General features: G+C 44.5%; 1 protein-coding gene across 1 annotated transcript in view; it reads right to left on the bottom strand.

Moving 5' to 3' along the window:
- SPTA1 (spectrin alpha, erythrocytic 1) overlaps nt 1-16925 on the bottom strand; it is a 60389-nt gene that overhangs the window by 17498 nt on the left and 25966 nt on the right. The window contains exons 20-37 of the mRNA XM_037506701.1: nt 16814-16906; nt 15337-15474; nt 14130-14281; nt 13200-13386; nt 11946-12047; nt 10885-10976; nt 9630-9774; nt 8661-8842; nt 6682-6781; nt 6373-6570; nt 5649-5792; nt 5018-5121; nt 4441-4620; nt 4171-4300; nt 3708-3845; nt 3264-3368; nt 1738-1946; nt 479-599 (exon numbers count right to left, since the gene is read on the bottom strand). Coding sequence (XP_037362598.1) covers nt 479-599; nt 1738-1946; nt 3264-3368; nt 3708-3845; nt 4171-4300; nt 4441-4620; nt 5018-5121; nt 5649-5792; nt 6373-6570; nt 6682-6781; nt 8661-8842; nt 9630-9774; nt 10885-10976; nt 11946-12047; nt 13200-13386; nt 14130-14281; nt 15337-15474; nt 16814-16906 — 2520 coding nt within the window. The remainder of the gene's footprint in view (nt 1-478; nt 600-1737; nt 1947-3263; nt 3369-3707; nt 3846-4170; nt 4301-4440; nt 4621-5017; nt 5122-5648; nt 5793-6372; nt 6571-6681; nt 6782-8660; nt 8843-9629; nt 9775-10884; nt 10977-11945; nt 12048-13199; nt 13387-14129; nt 14282-15336; nt 15475-16813; nt 16907-16925) is intronic.

Here is a 16925-nt window from a genome sequence, read left to right as displayed (position 1 = left end):
CATGTACTTGGGATATTCCTAAAAATCCTGTGAGAATGAAAAGAGCCGTAGGAAGATGCACCCTGCTAAATAGCCCCAAGGATGCTGGCAAATATCTTGGTGCCCACACAAGGCTACTCTGCATGGTCTGCTTTGTGGATTATTTATGGTCACAGGTGACCCTGCTGCTGCTGGTGCAGATCCAGAGTGGCCTTTGTCCCATATATCTCAAGTAGGACTTTTCTAGATGTTTCTAGCTGCATCCTAACAGCTAACAGCTGAGCCCTAGGGTCTCCGGGGAAGTGTGTGGGCGCCCTGCATGTTTCTTCTCTTCAAAATAGACAGAACTTGGAGGAGTCAACAGTGGTGCCTGCTGGGATTAACTGTGATCTGTGCCTGCCTCCCCCACCTTTTGCAGTGTCATCCTATTTACCCCCAACATGAGGCCCACTGGTGGATTTTCTCTGCCTTTGTGGGTCTCACATTCAGCTATTCCTACCTGGATGGCTGGCTCGTGTGCTACCAGCTCCCCTTCTAGGCGTCTGTGCTTCTTCAGTAAGTTCTGCACCCCCTGTAGGTCCCTCCCATAGTCCTGGGAGCTCACGCGGACCAGCTTCTCTCTGGATCAAGGAAGGAAACAGAAATTTTAGAGTTTAGAGGCCATCTTAGAAAAATGACTTTCTAAAAGTGTCTATCTGGTTGGAGGTGGGAGAAGTGGTAAATTCTGGAACATTCTGGAGTCAGTAACCACAAAGATAATTAGTGGCAGAGGTTTTAGCAAAACCTGTGTTGTATACAATACAAATTAAAATCACACACCAATCTCCACCACATGCAGTATTGACAGGGATTCCCATTAGCTCCTTTGCCTACTTATGCATCTTTTCCTCTTTACTCAAGAGCATACACTAATGTTTCTCCTTCCAGAAAAAACATAAACACACACACACATGAATGTATGTGACTTTCATGACCTTCACTGCTACCGTTCATTAATGTCAATAATGAATAATTTAGGTAGATGGGTATAAATAGCTGACATAGGAGTGTGACAGTTGGATTGGCTGCAAGTGTTACATGTTTTAACATCACCATAAAGGACAGTAAAGACTCTGTAGACAAACTGTTATCTTGTAGTTTCTAAAAAGTTTTCAAAAATATCCTATTTGTCGCCTTGTGCACAGTGCTTCCCTCTAATTCATTGATTGCTAGTAAGAACCAGCAGGTTGTAGAGGAGGAACATGATGAGGCTGATTACATGGAAAGCAGGGAAGAAAGTTTGATTCCTAAGATTTTCCCAAATGTACATATTTTTTATGACAAAAGTAGCATTAGTAATGAAACCCCAGCAAGCACTGCATAACATTCTCTGTCCAGTGTCCAGATCAATGTCATGTAAGAAGCACAAGGCGCAGAAAGGAGGAAAATGATTGCATCTGCCCAGTAAGCTGAAAATGCCTAGCTGTCTCCATGAGCATTACATGCTCTGTGAACAATTTAGAGTAAATACATATTGTTTCTATATTTGGTTTCCAGCATATGTGCAGACTTTTCACTCCCACTATATCCATCTCCTCTCTCTAAAACCAGTGTAGGCATTTGGGAAAAATAAAACCAATGTTCACTTGATGCTAGGTCAAAATGATTAAGAAATAACATCTATAGCAATAGACAATGACATTTTTCATTGCACATCAAGTTGGAGCACATTTGGTGGGCTGCCGGTTGTAGACTATCTGCACAGTGGGTGGTACGCACTCCATCCATGACTCCTCGTCATCCAGGTCCTGGAAGAACTGGAACAAGGCGTGGGCCTCCTTCAGTTTCTCATGGTGTGTGGCTGCCAAATGCTGGACTTGGAGGAAGCGCTCGTTGACGTTATCCCTTTTCTCCACAATCTGCTCAGCATTGAAAGTTCCACTGGACAGCAGTTCAGTGGCCAGCTCATTCAGGTCCTTGAGAGCATCCTAGAAAACCCAGTGTGCTCAGTGAGCGGGGCAGTGCAAAATAATTAGACCTGACTTTAGCCACTACTGCTTCAGTCTAAGGCTGAGTCAGACTGTTCTCAAAGATAATGAATTTGGTGGGCCTCCCTGGTGGCGCAAGGGGTTAAGACACAGCACTATGAAGCTATCTAGAGCCACTGCAACATGAGTTCGATCCCCAGCCAGGGAGGTGACCCACATGGCATAGAAGACCTCTCCTGTTTCTACCACTACTCCCCTCAGCAGTGTATTTCAGTGGATCTGCCTGTTCTGCTCCCCACTCTGTCTCTGGTGAATCCTCTCTCTCACCCCCCCCATCTCTGACCTGTACCCTTGCTCTTGTATGCATAAATAAATAAATCTTTCTTTTAAAAAAAGATAATGAATTTGATGTCATGGCCTTTTCACTCAGACTGGATAAGGGCAAGATCAGAGGGCAATGTGGTCCCATGGCTATCCTGATGGAATGTACACTGGCCTTAAGAGTCCTTCTGTCATCTGATGTTTTCCCCTAAAAGTTCTTCTCTCCAAGTAGAAAGTAAGACCTTGGTGAGCAAGATCTGTGTCTCCAAACAGGACTGCCTTCTTCACTTGTCTGAGTTTGACACATATTGATTGATTGAACTATTTTGGACATTTTTAAATTGCCACATCCAGAACACATCAACCCTCTCTGGGTCTCTTCTCATTCTAACCCTGCCCTCTAGTGATCTCAGAGGGAAAATCATCAAGTCCTGACACTGAACTTAGAAAATCTTACTGCTTGTCTTTTCTGTGGATATCTGTGTCACCAAATAAACTGACAATATAAAATTCTTCAACATGAAATAAACACCTTCCATCACATTTTTACTGCTGTCAAGACATAGTTCTTGAGATCAAGATGCAGAATTTCTCCAAGTGTGTATGTAGTTCAACTTCACTGTATGTGTCCTCATCTGATTTTTGCTCTAATTCTGCAAAATAAACTACCATTTTCTTTCAAAGACCAGAATAAATAATATGCAGTTTTGGAATAGAGTGCATTTGTCTGCATGCATCAGTACAAAACTAAACAAGAGAGCTTTTAGTACCTACTTCCCTCAAGTCTCAGAATCTGTAATTTAATGATGATTGATTAATAACTGTTAAAATATCTCTGTAGCCCATAGATTAAGCCTGGTTATAGTGACTGTTGGGTGAGAACACAAAGGTCAGTTTTGCAAGGCTGTATTTTTAAATGATCTCCTAAGACAGAAGAGAGGAAAATCAGGAACATTTCCACTCTGTCCAGGAGAGTGAGATTCTATTGCTACTTACCTCTCGGGCTGACATCTCTGTCTCCAACAGCTGGTGCTTCTTGAGTAGGTTTCCTGCTGAAGCCAAGTCCCTGGCCTGATCTTTCATGGCCAGCAGAGTCTCTGCCTGTGAAAAGAGGAATGAGCAATAAAGTTGCCAGATGAAGGCTGTTTTAAGAAGAACATGATTAGCAACTATGTCCCCCAAATTTTCTGAAGAAGAGCCAAGAAAAATGTTTATGCATAATCTAATTATCTGATAAATATTTACAGTCATGCATCATGATGTCTCTGTTGATGGCAGACCACATGTGCCATCTGGGCTTGAATAATGACACTGTAATGCTTGTACCGCGACAAAATCAGCTAAAGACTATTTCTTGGAATGTATCCCCGTTGCAGTGCCATGTATGCCTGTATGAAGCTCTCACACCCCTCTCCCCCCCCCACTTCCAGGTGTGATTACCTCTGAGAGCCAGAACTCAAAGTCCCGGATGCCTGTGTTGAATCTCTGTTGACGACTAGCCTCGTTGAGCTTCTGCCCTTTGTCAATTGTTCTTTCAAGCAGGTAATCCCAGTGTTTCTCCAGCTCTTCCAGTTGACCCTAAACCAAAGAAACTGGGAGTCACTATGGTCTTTAGGATGCTGGGTTTTATGACAATCTAAAAAGGATAATATAGGGAGGCTCTGGGGGTAGGGACTAGTGAAGTGTGCAAATGGCAGCAGGGATAGTAAATGTAAAACAAGCATGATTTTGTAGGAATTCAGTCTACACGAAGCAAGAGTGAGGAGGTGTCAGCATCAGTGTTTTCCTCTATCCTTCTATAAGAGGGGATTAGCATACCCCACATCCCTGTACATGGACACGTACAGGAGTCAACACTCTTTGTGTGCCTTTGTAGCCCTAGCCCACCTTGAGCGGAACCTACCTTCACAGTCTCTTCGTTGCCATCACATGCCCTCCGCTCGATCAGGGAGTTCCCCAGGTTGAGGACGCCTTCCACCTGCTCAGCTCGGCCGTAGACCTCATTTTCAAAGGTCTGGTGCTTCAGGTATTTCCTCTGAGGGGGACGCAGAAATAGAATTAGCCTCACACTCAGGGAAGGAAGATGACGTCAATTCAGGACAGTGTTCTCAAGGGAGCTGAGCCCAGGGGCCGACTTCCACGCGGCAACTTCACTGTGCTGAGTGGCTGGGACTCCTGTCGTGGACTTGCCTGAATGTTGGTGGGGTCTTTGTAGGATTCCTCACAGGCTGTGGGCAGCATCTCACTAATCCACTCTTCTAGCTCCTCAAGGTCATGGTAGAATTGTTTCAGGTCAGCGTAGTCTCCTAGTTTTGTCCTCTCAGCAAGCAGCTGGGCTTTGAGAGCCTTCCATCTGTGGGAGGGGCCAGATCACTCTTTGCCCTCCACCTGCCCTGAGCAGGATGCTGCACCCAGAATCTTCCCTTTGCCAACCCATCTTTTCTCTTCTTACTATTGGTATGTCATCTTATGATAAATTATTATGTATATTATACATCACTTAGAGGTTTACTTATCCTATATAACTTAGTCTCATCATTTTGAGATATAAAGTACTGTGGTTAGCCAGGTAATTTTTAAGGTGACTTCCGTATTTTTCATATGAGTCAAGATCAGAGTTTCCCAGAGTGCCAAGATAGTATTAGGCATCTAAAAATGAGCAGCATGCAGAGTCCCCCATCCTAAGTTCTGGCACAGAAGTCACTGTGCTTTCTCTTCTTGTAGCTCACAAACCACCTCTCAAGCCTGACCTGTCCAGCACCCGCTGGAGCCGAGCAGCGATCTCCCCCTTGGCATAGTGGTCGTCTGCGATGAGCCGCTCAGCGCACAGCTCTAGCTCAGAGATCTTCTTTTCCTGGATAAGGGAAAGAAAGAGCCCAGATGCCCAGAGGTTAGGTCCTGACTGCAACCCCAGACTCCCTCCTAGAAAAGCACAGAGATGCCCTTTTGACTTCACAAAGGGTAGAAAACCAGAACCGAATGGGGAAAGCCCAACAGGGAGGCGGATTTCAATCAACAAGAGGAGAAACATTAACCATAATACTGCAATGGGCTACTTGTGTGGTGCTAAATTCTCTAAAGATCAGAGGTTTCCCATGGCCATTGTAAAGGGTTGTTCCTGCCGTGGGTGGAACTGGAAGGCAGTATGTAAAGTCACATCCAATTCTAAAAGTTGGACTTAAATTACTAAAGAACAACGACACCTGTGATTTGGGGGTGACTAAGTCAGAGTGGCAAGCCTTGCCTACCTCAAGTTTTCTGTGAGAAGCACATGGGAATTTAAATATGTAGAACTCATAAAACCACACCCATGTTGTGTTTCTGCAGATACTGCTTTATTGTTAATAGATATTGTCGGAACTCTCATGCAGTCTCTCTTACCTGGGCAGCGAGGGCTTTGTCCAAGTCATCCCGCTTCTTCATCAATGCCTCCAGACTGTCCAGGGAGCCCTTATCATCTGACCGCAGGATGTTCTCCCGGGCCACCATCCAGCTCTCTGCCTGATCGCAGTTCCCATGGAACAGCTATGGGGAATGTTGTTAGAGGCATGTGTCGTTAGAGGCATTGCAGGGGACAGATGACATGATTTTCCCCTATGATGCTGATCTAAGGGGCCCTCAAGCATTGCTAGCAATCTTCCAAGGAGCATTCACATTAGGGACTCAGCAATGCTTCATTTTTGCCTCTTCCCTAGACCATGTGCTATTATGTAAGTTACAGTCCATTTTTTTCTATTAAAGTCATCTTACTATATTAGAATGATCTGTTTACATGCCAATTTCACTGCTTAAGAAAAGGGACACTATCTTACCAGTCTGTTTTTCTCCTGGGCCCTGCATGCAGTCGGTTCTTAATAAAAATCAATCCATCAAACCCTCATCCAATCAATCATAGTCATTTTATGTCCGGGACTAACCCCCATCTCATTTGGTCCAACAGGGAAAAAGGCAGAAAAGAGCACAATGATGAGTGTACAATGCAGAGAATGTGGTTTCAGAGAATCAGGGGCCTCCTGATAGTAGGGGGTCTGCACTAACCACGTGCACTTGCACAGACAAAGCAGACTGAGGCCAACCCTGCTGAGTGGTTGGGAACCCACTGTACCTGCAGCTCCAGACACTGATCTAGCATCTTCTTGCGTTGTTCCCAAGCCTTTTCCAAACCATCTCTCTCTAGCCTGACAGCTTGAAGCTTTTCCTCAATTTCAGGACTGGCTCGGTGCCCACTGCCTATAAGCTCTATCCCGAAGTCTTCTAAGGCCTGGAAGGTGGGATCCTCTGCCTCCATGTTAGCACGATGTTCCTGTGGGAGAAAGAGACAAGTGAGGCCAGTGACATTTTGCCACAGTTGTGAAATGAGGGTGCATGGTGAGGTCATATGATCAGCGGTCTTAGCTCTTGAAGGTAGATGTACCTGGTGACGCTCCATCAAGATCTCTGTGCCAGTTAAGTCCTCAGCCATCTCCGGTGATGACACCATGGCACCAATGCCACTGATCCAATTCTCTAGGTCCCTAGAGAAATAGACCCATTGGCATGACAAGGAAACCTTGCAACTTACTAGGGGGCTGTCTGTCTTTGTGTATGTATTTTCCTTCTAGAGAATGATTCCAGATTAACACCTTCTATCTGCTCTATAGGCTTCATAGGTCTTAGGTTTGCTGTTTTCATTCTGTCACTTAATAGCCATCCCTTGCATATGAAAATCTCTTCACATATGTAATCTCTTCCAATTCTTGCAACAATCCTGAATAGAATTCTGGAAATTCTTTTCTTTCTGTGTTGATGAGAAAGCCAGCCTGGAGTATGTAGGTGATTTATCCATGTGACATAACTAAAAATAGACATGGTACTAGAATCCAGACTGAAAGCCTGGATTCATACATGTTCTATTATTTGTTATGATTCCTGTTCCATTAAAGTGGATTCTTGGGTTGGAAGCTCTATCTTATTATGCAGACTCAGAGCTGGCTTTCTTCTTACTTTTATTCCCAGAAGAATCTCATATGTGCCTCCAATCACCATGCTGTTGATGGAATCAGGACCTATTTCCCACTTTTCTTTTCTTTTTTTTTTTGTGCACTAAAGACATTAAACAAGGCAGGCTAAGGTCCATTTTCCTTAGAGGGAAATGCCAAATAACTATGCATTAACCTAAAATTGCATATAATAGTCAAATGCAGCATCTCATAAAGGGTGCCTTCTTTGCTAAATAGGAATCACTAGCTCTAGGAAGAAAATTCTCTTCTTCTGTAAACTCAGACAACTAAGTTGTTATTCAACAATTGAGTTTATCAGATGTTTACTACTATAGTGAAGAAGATATATATATGCTTTCCAGGAGATCACTTTAAATTGAAAGAAAAAAAAGACAAAGAAAACATGGCCCCTAATAATTTACTATAAAAAACTGTAAATCAAAAGTCATAAAGAGGTAAAATAAGGTATAGAGTTACTCAGAGGCTAGAAAGGTGACTTCTGTAATATTGATAAATGAAAGTTCATAAAGGGAAGGAGGCAGCCACTGACTTGGAATCTGAAGTCCAGGTTGAAGCTCTCTGTACAGAGATCCATGCACACATACAAGAAGAGGTCTGGGTGCAATGTGTTTGTACTACCTAAAAAAACTGGAGCTCGCCACAGATGTTGACTTGGGGGTGGGAGTGTGTGTGAGGGGGTTGTTTGCCAAGAGCAAATATAATCATTTGCCAAAACTTGTCTCCTTTTTCCATGAGAGGATTACAGTGTGAGTGTCTACTTGCTGGACCCTCAATTTTACCACCCTACTGATCTCATGGGGCAAAGTAGGGAAACTGGTCCACAGAGAAAGTGCCTATTTGCTAAACTGGGACACAGTCAGACTCTTTAGCAAAATATTGAAAATCCTCTGGGATTTGATCTTGACATTTCTCGGTTGATCTCTTTCTGATTCTCTTTACCCCTATGACATACAGAACCTGTGCTTAGCTGCTCTGCTACGTGAGCAAGTTGTACCTCCTTCCCTGAGCATTTATATCTCTAGTTCATTGATGTGTTAGGGCCATGTAGGGTGTCAGTGTTGATGTTCTCCTAGGGCCATCTGTTCTCTTCTCTGCCTTCCCATAGTATGAAAAGGCCTGTATCTTCTAGCCCCTCACAAGTCACCTTATATATATGGTCAGCACTGTAGCGAGGCTTTCCTGGTTGGCCTGAATGCCCTCACCCTCCTGCACACTTCAGCATTTTATGACTTGAAATATGTTCTGAACCTGATATTTTTTTTTCTTACCAGATGGAAAAAAGGTGCCCTCCAAACCCAACAATGAAATCACCTGTGCTCACACTGCTCCCAGAAGCCACACGTGGATATCACCCACCCCACCAGGTGGCAGCAGCTGGTCGGTTGAGCTTTACCTGGCCTTGCTGAGGAAGAGGTAGAACTTCTGGGCCTCACTTAAGCTCTCCTTGCGGTCTTCTGTACGCCCCAGCAGGTCATCCCAGGCCTCATTCAGCTCCACACGCTGTCTCTGCAGGTCTGCTGTGGCGTCTGGGTGGGACTCCATGAGCCGCACTGCTGTCTCCCCCAATATAGTCACCTGAGGAGGTGCAAAAGCTCTGACAATCATCCTAGGGTCCCGTGTGGTTCTGAGTAAAAGAAGAGCTCTGGGGTACTCATCCCTCAAATTGACATCAGTGAGGGATGAGAACTCTTGTCACTTTACAAAATAATGTCAACCCTCGTGGTACACATGGCAACCCCTGAAGTAATGAAAGTTGGCATTAAACACCATACTTGTTTGAGGTGAGGTTGTCAGGCAGGGTGGTTAAGTCGCTCTGCTGACTAGTAGCTACATCAATTAGGAATCCAATAGTTCTCATTTTAAATGGGAAGAGCTATCCAATACAGATAATTTTATGCTTCTTTTTCCTCTGCACGATAATTCCAAGCTGTATGATGCCCTGACTTATCTGGAAAGCTCCAGACTTCATTTTCAGTCAGAGTAGGATTAAGATGCTTCATTTTCCAAGCATGTGCCCACACAGCCCTGGCCCTGCTGGAGGTGACCTTTTCCCATTTGCTTTAGACTGGTTACTCCCAACCAGCTTTTGTAAGTTCTGCTCCCGTGGAACCCACTGCAGAAGCACTTGGGCCATAGCAGGATCATTTCCAACATGCTTTTCCTCTGTGCTAATTAGGCAGCAGGTCCCGGGACCTGTCCTTTTAGCAGCCTTGCCTTAGCACAGGGTGCAAGAGCAAGTATGGAGTAAGATAAAGACAAATGTGAGAGTAAGGGACTGGGAAATAAAACCAAAGGAGAAAGTATGGATAGGCACCAGTACAAAGAGCAAAGTATTAGAAATATGTGGACGCTCATGTCTCACTTTTTCCCCCAAGGGTATGAGGTCTCTCTCAAAGCTTTCATGCTGGCGCTGAAGGGCCTGGACACTGAACAGGTCTGAGCCGGGGTCAGCAACACTGAGGGCCTGGCACTTCTTCTCAATCTGCTCCTTCGTGTCGTCTGCTTCTCTGTACACAAAAGTAAAGAGTTTAGGGGAATAACGTGTAGCAGATGCAGACTAGCAGGCTCACGAAGATGTCTTCACACCCACCATCATCATCACACCATCACCTTCATCATTACCATCACCATCCTCATTCTTTTTAATGTGTAAGACCTTAAGCTCATTTACTCCCCACAGCCACTACTGGAGGCATCGTTACTATTCCCATTCCCATTTTTTAAAAGATTTATTTATTTATGCATATAAGAGCTGGGGTGCAGGCCAAAGATGTGGGGGGTGTGTGAGAGGATTCACCAGAGACACAGTGGGGAGCCGAACAGGCAGAGTGACTGAAATACACTGCTGAGGGGAGCAGCAGGTGAGACAGGAGAGGTCTGCTGCACCATGTGGGTATCTTCCTGGCGGGGGATTGAACTCATGCTGCAGTGGCTGCAGATCACTTCATAGTGCTGCGTCTTAACCCCTTGTGCCACCAGGGAGACCCATTGCCATTTCCATTTTTCATAAAAGAAAACGGAAGCTTACGGAGAATAAGTATTCTCACAAAGTTGTAGCACTGCTAAGTGGTGGGGCTTCATTGGAACCAGGCAGCCTGGCTGCCGAGCCACGAGCTTACCTACTATCCTTCATGGCTTTCCATCCTAAACCACCCAATTTATCTGCACCTCAGTTTTCTATTCTCTGAATATTCAAAAGTATATTTATAGAGAGCAGAGGTGTTTGATTTCTGTTGTGTTTATCTGCTCACTTACTTACCTGTGTATGTGTTTCTGAGTGTAGATTCAGGTTTTGGAAATCAGACCTATCTAACATTTGTTGAGTCAACAGCTAAGAGTGAATGTGATGTCTGTTATTCTCCCCATTGGTGCTTCTAGTTCAGAAACATAATTACTTACACCTCTTGTCTCTGCTTCGTGTTTAAGTCACTGTCTAGACTCCTGATTATTCCCAGGGCCTAATGTGCTGCATAAGGAACCAACTACTAAACACCATCTATTGGTCTCTATCCCAGGAAGAAGGGCTACAGTAATAGTGAGGTTCAACTAGAGTACTTAGACCTGGGAGTTATGAGCTGGTGCTGGAGCTGTGCTATTTTCAGAGTTAAGGTTCTCACCTGTGAAACATCTGGACAGCGTGGGCACTGCCCAGCAGCTGGCGCTGTTCCTCTGCGAGCCTCTGCAGCGAGCCCCAGCGGGAATTCAATTCCTAAAGAGGCAGACAGAACAGACTTCAGCTAGGACGCTACTACAGATAGCTCAGTGTGTCTGGAGGCTAGAAGGTTTAATCAAGGTTGCTTTCACATTATTTCCTTCGGAATTATATTGGTTTCTTCCTTTCTTGCATAACTTGAGCTTGGGCCTCATTTATGCCAGCACAGTTACGAAAGGTATCACTTTCTTTCAAAATTGATGCTCAAGGACAGACCTGACCACCCTGGAGCAGCAGTCCATGTTTGTTGGCACAGAGACTACTTTATAACTTCCAAAAAATGGGTAGAAAATGTTGCCGTGGTGGTTAGATATTATTATGTTTCTCTAGAATTATAATACAGTTCTGCCTCTGAACTGAGTAACCCATTTGCCTCTTAGAGCCCTATTTTGTGTGTAGACAGTTAGTGGATGCTCCTGTGCAAGTTCATTCCCCCACTCACTCCACAACAAGCACCATCTCAGAAAGTGACAGAGAACTCAGCCTCCCTGGTTTAGAAAACCCCAAAGAGCTGGACACACATCCATCAATGCTCACTAGATTTTTTACAAGACCACAGACCCGAATCTGAAGCAGGTCTAGAAAATCCCTCCCCAACTCTACTGACACCTCCTTTCATCAAATAAATGGGAACCTGTCTCTTCTGCTACATTTTCTTGATGAACTCATCCTCCTTATCACAGTTCCTTTTGCTTCATTTCCTTTGTTTTCATGTAGTTGCCATTTTCCTGTCTGTGATGGGGTGAGGTGAGTATGTGCTATAAGTTAAGAATTTCAGATCAGTTCAAATGCACACATGGCTGGATGATTTGAACTATCATTTTTGACATTTCTGGTATACACAATCAGCTCCATGCATCCATTACCTCCTGCATGTTGTAGTTGATTTGAGAATGTGAAGCTGAGGACGTGTAAGTGAAGACTCCCAAACCTGGTCATGAGGGGAAATGGAAGGGCCTTAGTTACCTGCTGGATCTGAGTTCCTTCTGGTGTTAGAAGCCCTTCAAATAGAAGATCATCAGCTACCTTGTTGATATCCCTCAATCGAGGCTCGTTGGTCTTCAAATCCTGGGTGGGAAAATTTGTCCAAGCATGTGTCATATTTCCTGTTCACTATGCCCCCACTGGCCTAAATATTAAAACATATTGCTAACTTCATTTGCAATACACACCAGACTATCCCCCTCCACTCTGCATCTAAGAAGATCACCTTTAAACTCCCTGATACCCAATGACTATCAAAAACTGCCAAAACAGCTGTTATTTATCTGGACTACGGCACACGCCCATTTTCTTAGATTTCTTAGGCATCTCTCCCTGGATTAGATTACACCATCAAAAGGATTTTCATCTGATCATATCATATTCTTTTTTACCAGTAGGAATTCCCCTACCTTCTATAGGATTTCATTGGCTAAGTTGCAATCTCTTTATATTAAGCAATGTCTCTTTATATTAAGAGACAACTCTACGGAGCTCTTTTTTAGGGATTTTGTTCATGACATTATACAATGACCTTTCAGTGAGTTTTCTCATGGAAGTTTCTTTTTGGCATTCTTATATAATTTTATCTTGTTTCATACCTTCCTTTTCTACCTCTCCTAAGTTATATCCATATCCATATATCTCTGCCTGTCCACATCCATCTATATCTCTATCATACATGTCATCTTTATCATATCTATTCATGCATTCCCTTAAATTTATCATTAAAAAGGAAGAGTTTATACTCACTGATAAATGAAATAATGGAATAAATTTAAAAGAATAAAGGAGAATGAAAGGGTTTTAGATCGATAGAAAAAATTGTCTAGCTATAAAGTCAGGTGATCTTTCCCCTCTACCCCCAATTTTTGCCCTATAATTAGGACCTTACACAGGTTCCCACAGCACCCCATCTCAACCCAGGCCTCAGGAATACAGTACAGTAGAGGAAAGTTGTGAGAAATGCAGGGAGACTAGCACACCCAGGAGAATTTGGGGGTGAAGGGATTGCAGGCTCCAAATTGGGGTGATTGGTTTCCTCTCCATTTCCTTTCACCTACACACCCTAGAGGAAGCTCTGACATGTGGACATCTCGGTAGCTCTCCGGAGGATATTTAACCAATGTGGAATGAATGAATCAGGAGGAGAATGAATCAGGGCAGGAGACAGGAGATCAAAGGAATCAATGACACCCTCAAAAAACTGGAGGAGAAGAGACATTCTGTGCTTCTCACCGTCTGGAACTCATCAAATTTTTTCTGCAGTTCCCAAACATCGTCGAGTTCCACCCCAGTGTTTTCTGCCTTTTTCTCTCGGATCCAGTCCAGCATGTCTCCCGCCTCATAAGCCAGCAAGAACTCATTGTAACGTTGCAGTAGATGCCGCCTACGTGCCTCTGCCCGGTCGAGGAGGGAGTGGTACCTGATGAAGAGAATGGAAAGAAGGAACAGATGCTGGAGAAAACAAAGAAAAGCATTGACAGAGTGAGAAAGGGAGAGAATAAAAAGGGTGAGAGAGCTAAAATAAGGAGCAGGAAAGAAGACAGATGGAAGGAAAATGGCTTTGAGAGCAGAGACCCAGAGGCAGTTTTCCATTAAAAAAAAAATAGAAAACAAGTCAATGTCCTAATAGCGTGAATGGCAACCTTCGCCATTCTATAGCAGTGACATTTTTTTTTAAAGATTTATTTATTTGTTTATTTATACAAGCACTGGGTACAGTCAGAAGCACGGGAGGGTGAGAGAATTCACCAGAGCCAGAGCAGGGAAACAGAACAGGCAGAAGGACCCAAGTATACTGCTGAGGGGAGCAGCGGGCGGCAGGAGAGGTCTGTGCGCCAGGTGGGACCCTCTTCTGGTGGCCGGGGAGCAGCCGAGGATCGAACAGATGCTGCAGAGGCTGCGGGCAGCTTTGCAACCCAGCGCTCAACCGCTGCGCCACCAGGGAGGCCCGTGACATTTTTTATAGAATAAAAAAGTGGAATTTTCTATAGAACAGGATAGGGCGACTAAAAAAGCCTGGCAGAGTAAACAAAACTCATATGAAAATCAGAGCTTTTGGCAACCTTAAAAAGAGCTAATAGATGCAGTCAGGGGAGAAGTGCCTTCAGCCAAGAGAATGTGTTTGGTCAAACACCGTCTAGTTCTCCAGTTGCTATAACTCACTGGTTCTCGATCTGTTCCTGGCACTGGGTGATAGTGCCTGACTCTTCTCGTCGCCGCTGGGGGAGTGTAGGGAACTCATCATGGGCCAGTTTCCTGACATAAACAGCTGGCACGAAGCCCTGGTGATCGTCTGCTTCCACCTTCCACCAGTCCTGGAGGGAGAGCAGAGGCCTGTCCTTCCTCAGTTCTGGGGAAGCCACACATGCAAGAAGCTCCAGCTTTCATAACAAGTTTCTAGCATAACAGCACAGACACAGCTGGTGGCTGAGAGAAACAAAACACAGCTTGTGGGTGGCATGTAATTTTCACCATTGCAAAGAGGGTAAGTAAGGAACTGCAGTGATAAGCCTCTGGAATCAAGGAACCCACCATTTGATGTTAGAGCCTTAACTTTGATGAGGTTTTCAAAAACCAAAGACAGTTCTGATGGTGGGATACTTGTCCGCTAGAATTCTCAAGAAACAATGGAACCAGAATTGAACTGGGTTCCCTGCAGGCAGAGCATCTGTGTAAACAGTTTCACAAAGCATTACATAATCTAGCCTAGTTTCCCAGAGCTCCTAAAAATTGTGTGTTGCTCTGAATTTCACTCAAGTGTGTGCTTTATACTTAACTGTCACCCTGATCCCCTCTGAGTATTTTGGGGTATTCCTGGATGAACCACTCTGGAGTTAATGTCCTTAAAGAATAATGTGGTGAAATGGAGAAGCCTGGGCAAAGGGAAGGGCATTGGTACAGCTTCTTCACGAATGAAACATCTTGCTTCTCTAAAAATTCCACTAGCTCTCAGAATGACAATATCGCACCTCTCTTCCCAATAATTTTGAATATAAAAAAATGACTAAAGCCAATATTTTGTCACTGTTCTCACAGGCATGAGGTCTAAAGAAAATCAAGTCGACAAAAGACTTCTGAGCAGGCTCCACCTGACCCCAATCATTGCTGCCTGTTCCTGCAGGAAGAAGGAACAAGCAAAGACGCAGGCAGGAAGGGTTTACAGCGCGGCCACTCCACTTATATGTGCCCTTGGGCAATTACTTCAGTTCTCTGAGCTTTCATTTGCAATTATCACCCCACAAGTACAGGCTCCTGGCTAGATGGAGAAGTTTGTATAAGAGAGACAGCCAATCATGAATGTTGATGAGCCAAAAGATGGGTATCTGGCAGGGTTGGGCAGAGACTATGGAGGAGCCACAGGGGAGGTCACCTTGTTGATGGAGCTGAGCAGAGTTAAGACGTCATCTTTCTTCATGGTGACTTCTCGGGGGCTCCGAGCCTGGAAGTCATATAAGGCCACCACCCTCTCCTCTCGAGCTGCTCCCTCCACTGGCGCTGCCTGTTGTTGCTGAACAAGTTGGAGGAGAGCATGTCAGTTACTGCAGGAAACACCTCCCTCTACAACTAGTGGGTGTCTGGGTGGGACCGGTGAGGGCAGCCCTGATTAGATTTTGCATTATCATTTTGTCCCCCCAACCCCCACCCCCAGCACTTCTCAGGGGGCAGGCAGGTGGGGCAGTATGAGCACAGACTGAGCAAAGTGATTGTTGAGTTTTCTGGGAACTTACAAATGTTCTCAAGTTCTTAAATCAGGTGTAAACATTATACATATCAAAGTTCCAGAAAATCATTCGAGATCATGAAAGGCCCACTGTCTCCCATAGTCTCTGTTCCCCGGGCCTCCACTGACAATTCTTCCAGCACCTAGGTTTTTACATTATTACGTCTAGAAAATCAGCTTTCTCTGTCTCTTTTTAGGCATGGCTGACCTACAGCTCTGGAAAGGCTGCTGATTAAAAAAAAAAAAAAAAAACTGGAGCATAAACTGAGAACAAACATTTTGTATCTCTCTCTCTCTTTTTTTAAAGATTTATTTATTTGTGCATACAAGAACTGGGGTACAGGCCAGAGGTGTGAGGGGTGAGAGGGTTCACCAGAGGGAGTGGAGAACAGAACAGGCAGACTGACTGAAATACACTGCTAAGTGGAGCAGCGGGCTAAGGGGGGACAGGAGAGTTCTGCTGCACCATGAGGGTAGCTCCTTGGAGGGCTGGGGATCGAACTCGTGCTGCAGAGGCTGCAGATAGCGTCATAGTGCTCTGTGCTTAACCCCTTGTGCCACCAGGGAGGACCTTGTATCTCTCTTCATTAAGCAACCTGCTTTCCAAGGTACATTCCCCTCTGATTTTGACTTTCTATAAATATCATGTCTTGAGACAGACAAACAAAATAGAAGCTGTCTTCATAACAAACACTTGTCCCATCTTCAGAATGGAATTGAAGATATACCTCTCCCAAGCAGATCCTCTGACTTCATATCATTCAGGTACTGTTTCCTCATAACATGCATACATACAAAATGCATATGTAATGTGTGTGCATAATGAAGTTAAGGGAGGATATAAGAAGGAGAGATAGAAACAAAGGAAGTGAGAAAGGAGAGAGATGTAAAAGGAAAAATAGAGGAAAGCAAAAAATATACTCCTAAACACATGATAACACATGAGAAGTTCTTATAAACTAAATATCTGTAGCTTCTACAGAGATGCTACCCTCCTTGCCCTAAGGGTCGTAGACATTGGTATATATTTTTTGCCATTGTTTCCTGGGTTATGGAAGTAAATTCCATAGAGAATTCCTTTTCCTTTGAGGTGGGATGTGCTTCTTGGCATCCCTAAGGTCCGTACCTGGCAGGCCTCTGCCTGATCCCGTAGCGCCTGCATGCTGTTTCCGAATGCGTTGAGGTCCACTAGGAAGGCCTCATGCTTCTTCAGAAGAGCCTAGATTGAGGGTGGGAGG

The sequence above is a fragment of the Talpa occidentalis genome, unplaced genomic scaffold (genome assembly GCF_014898055.3).
Source record: "Talpa occidentalis isolate TD23 unplaced genomic scaffold, MPIMG_talOcc4v2.1 talOcc4.12, whole genome shotgun sequence".
NCBI classification, from domain to species: Eukaryota; Metazoa; Chordata; class Mammalia; order Eulipotyphla; family Talpidae; genus Talpa; species Talpa occidentalis.
This window is presented reverse-complemented; position numbering and strand designations above follow the sequence as displayed.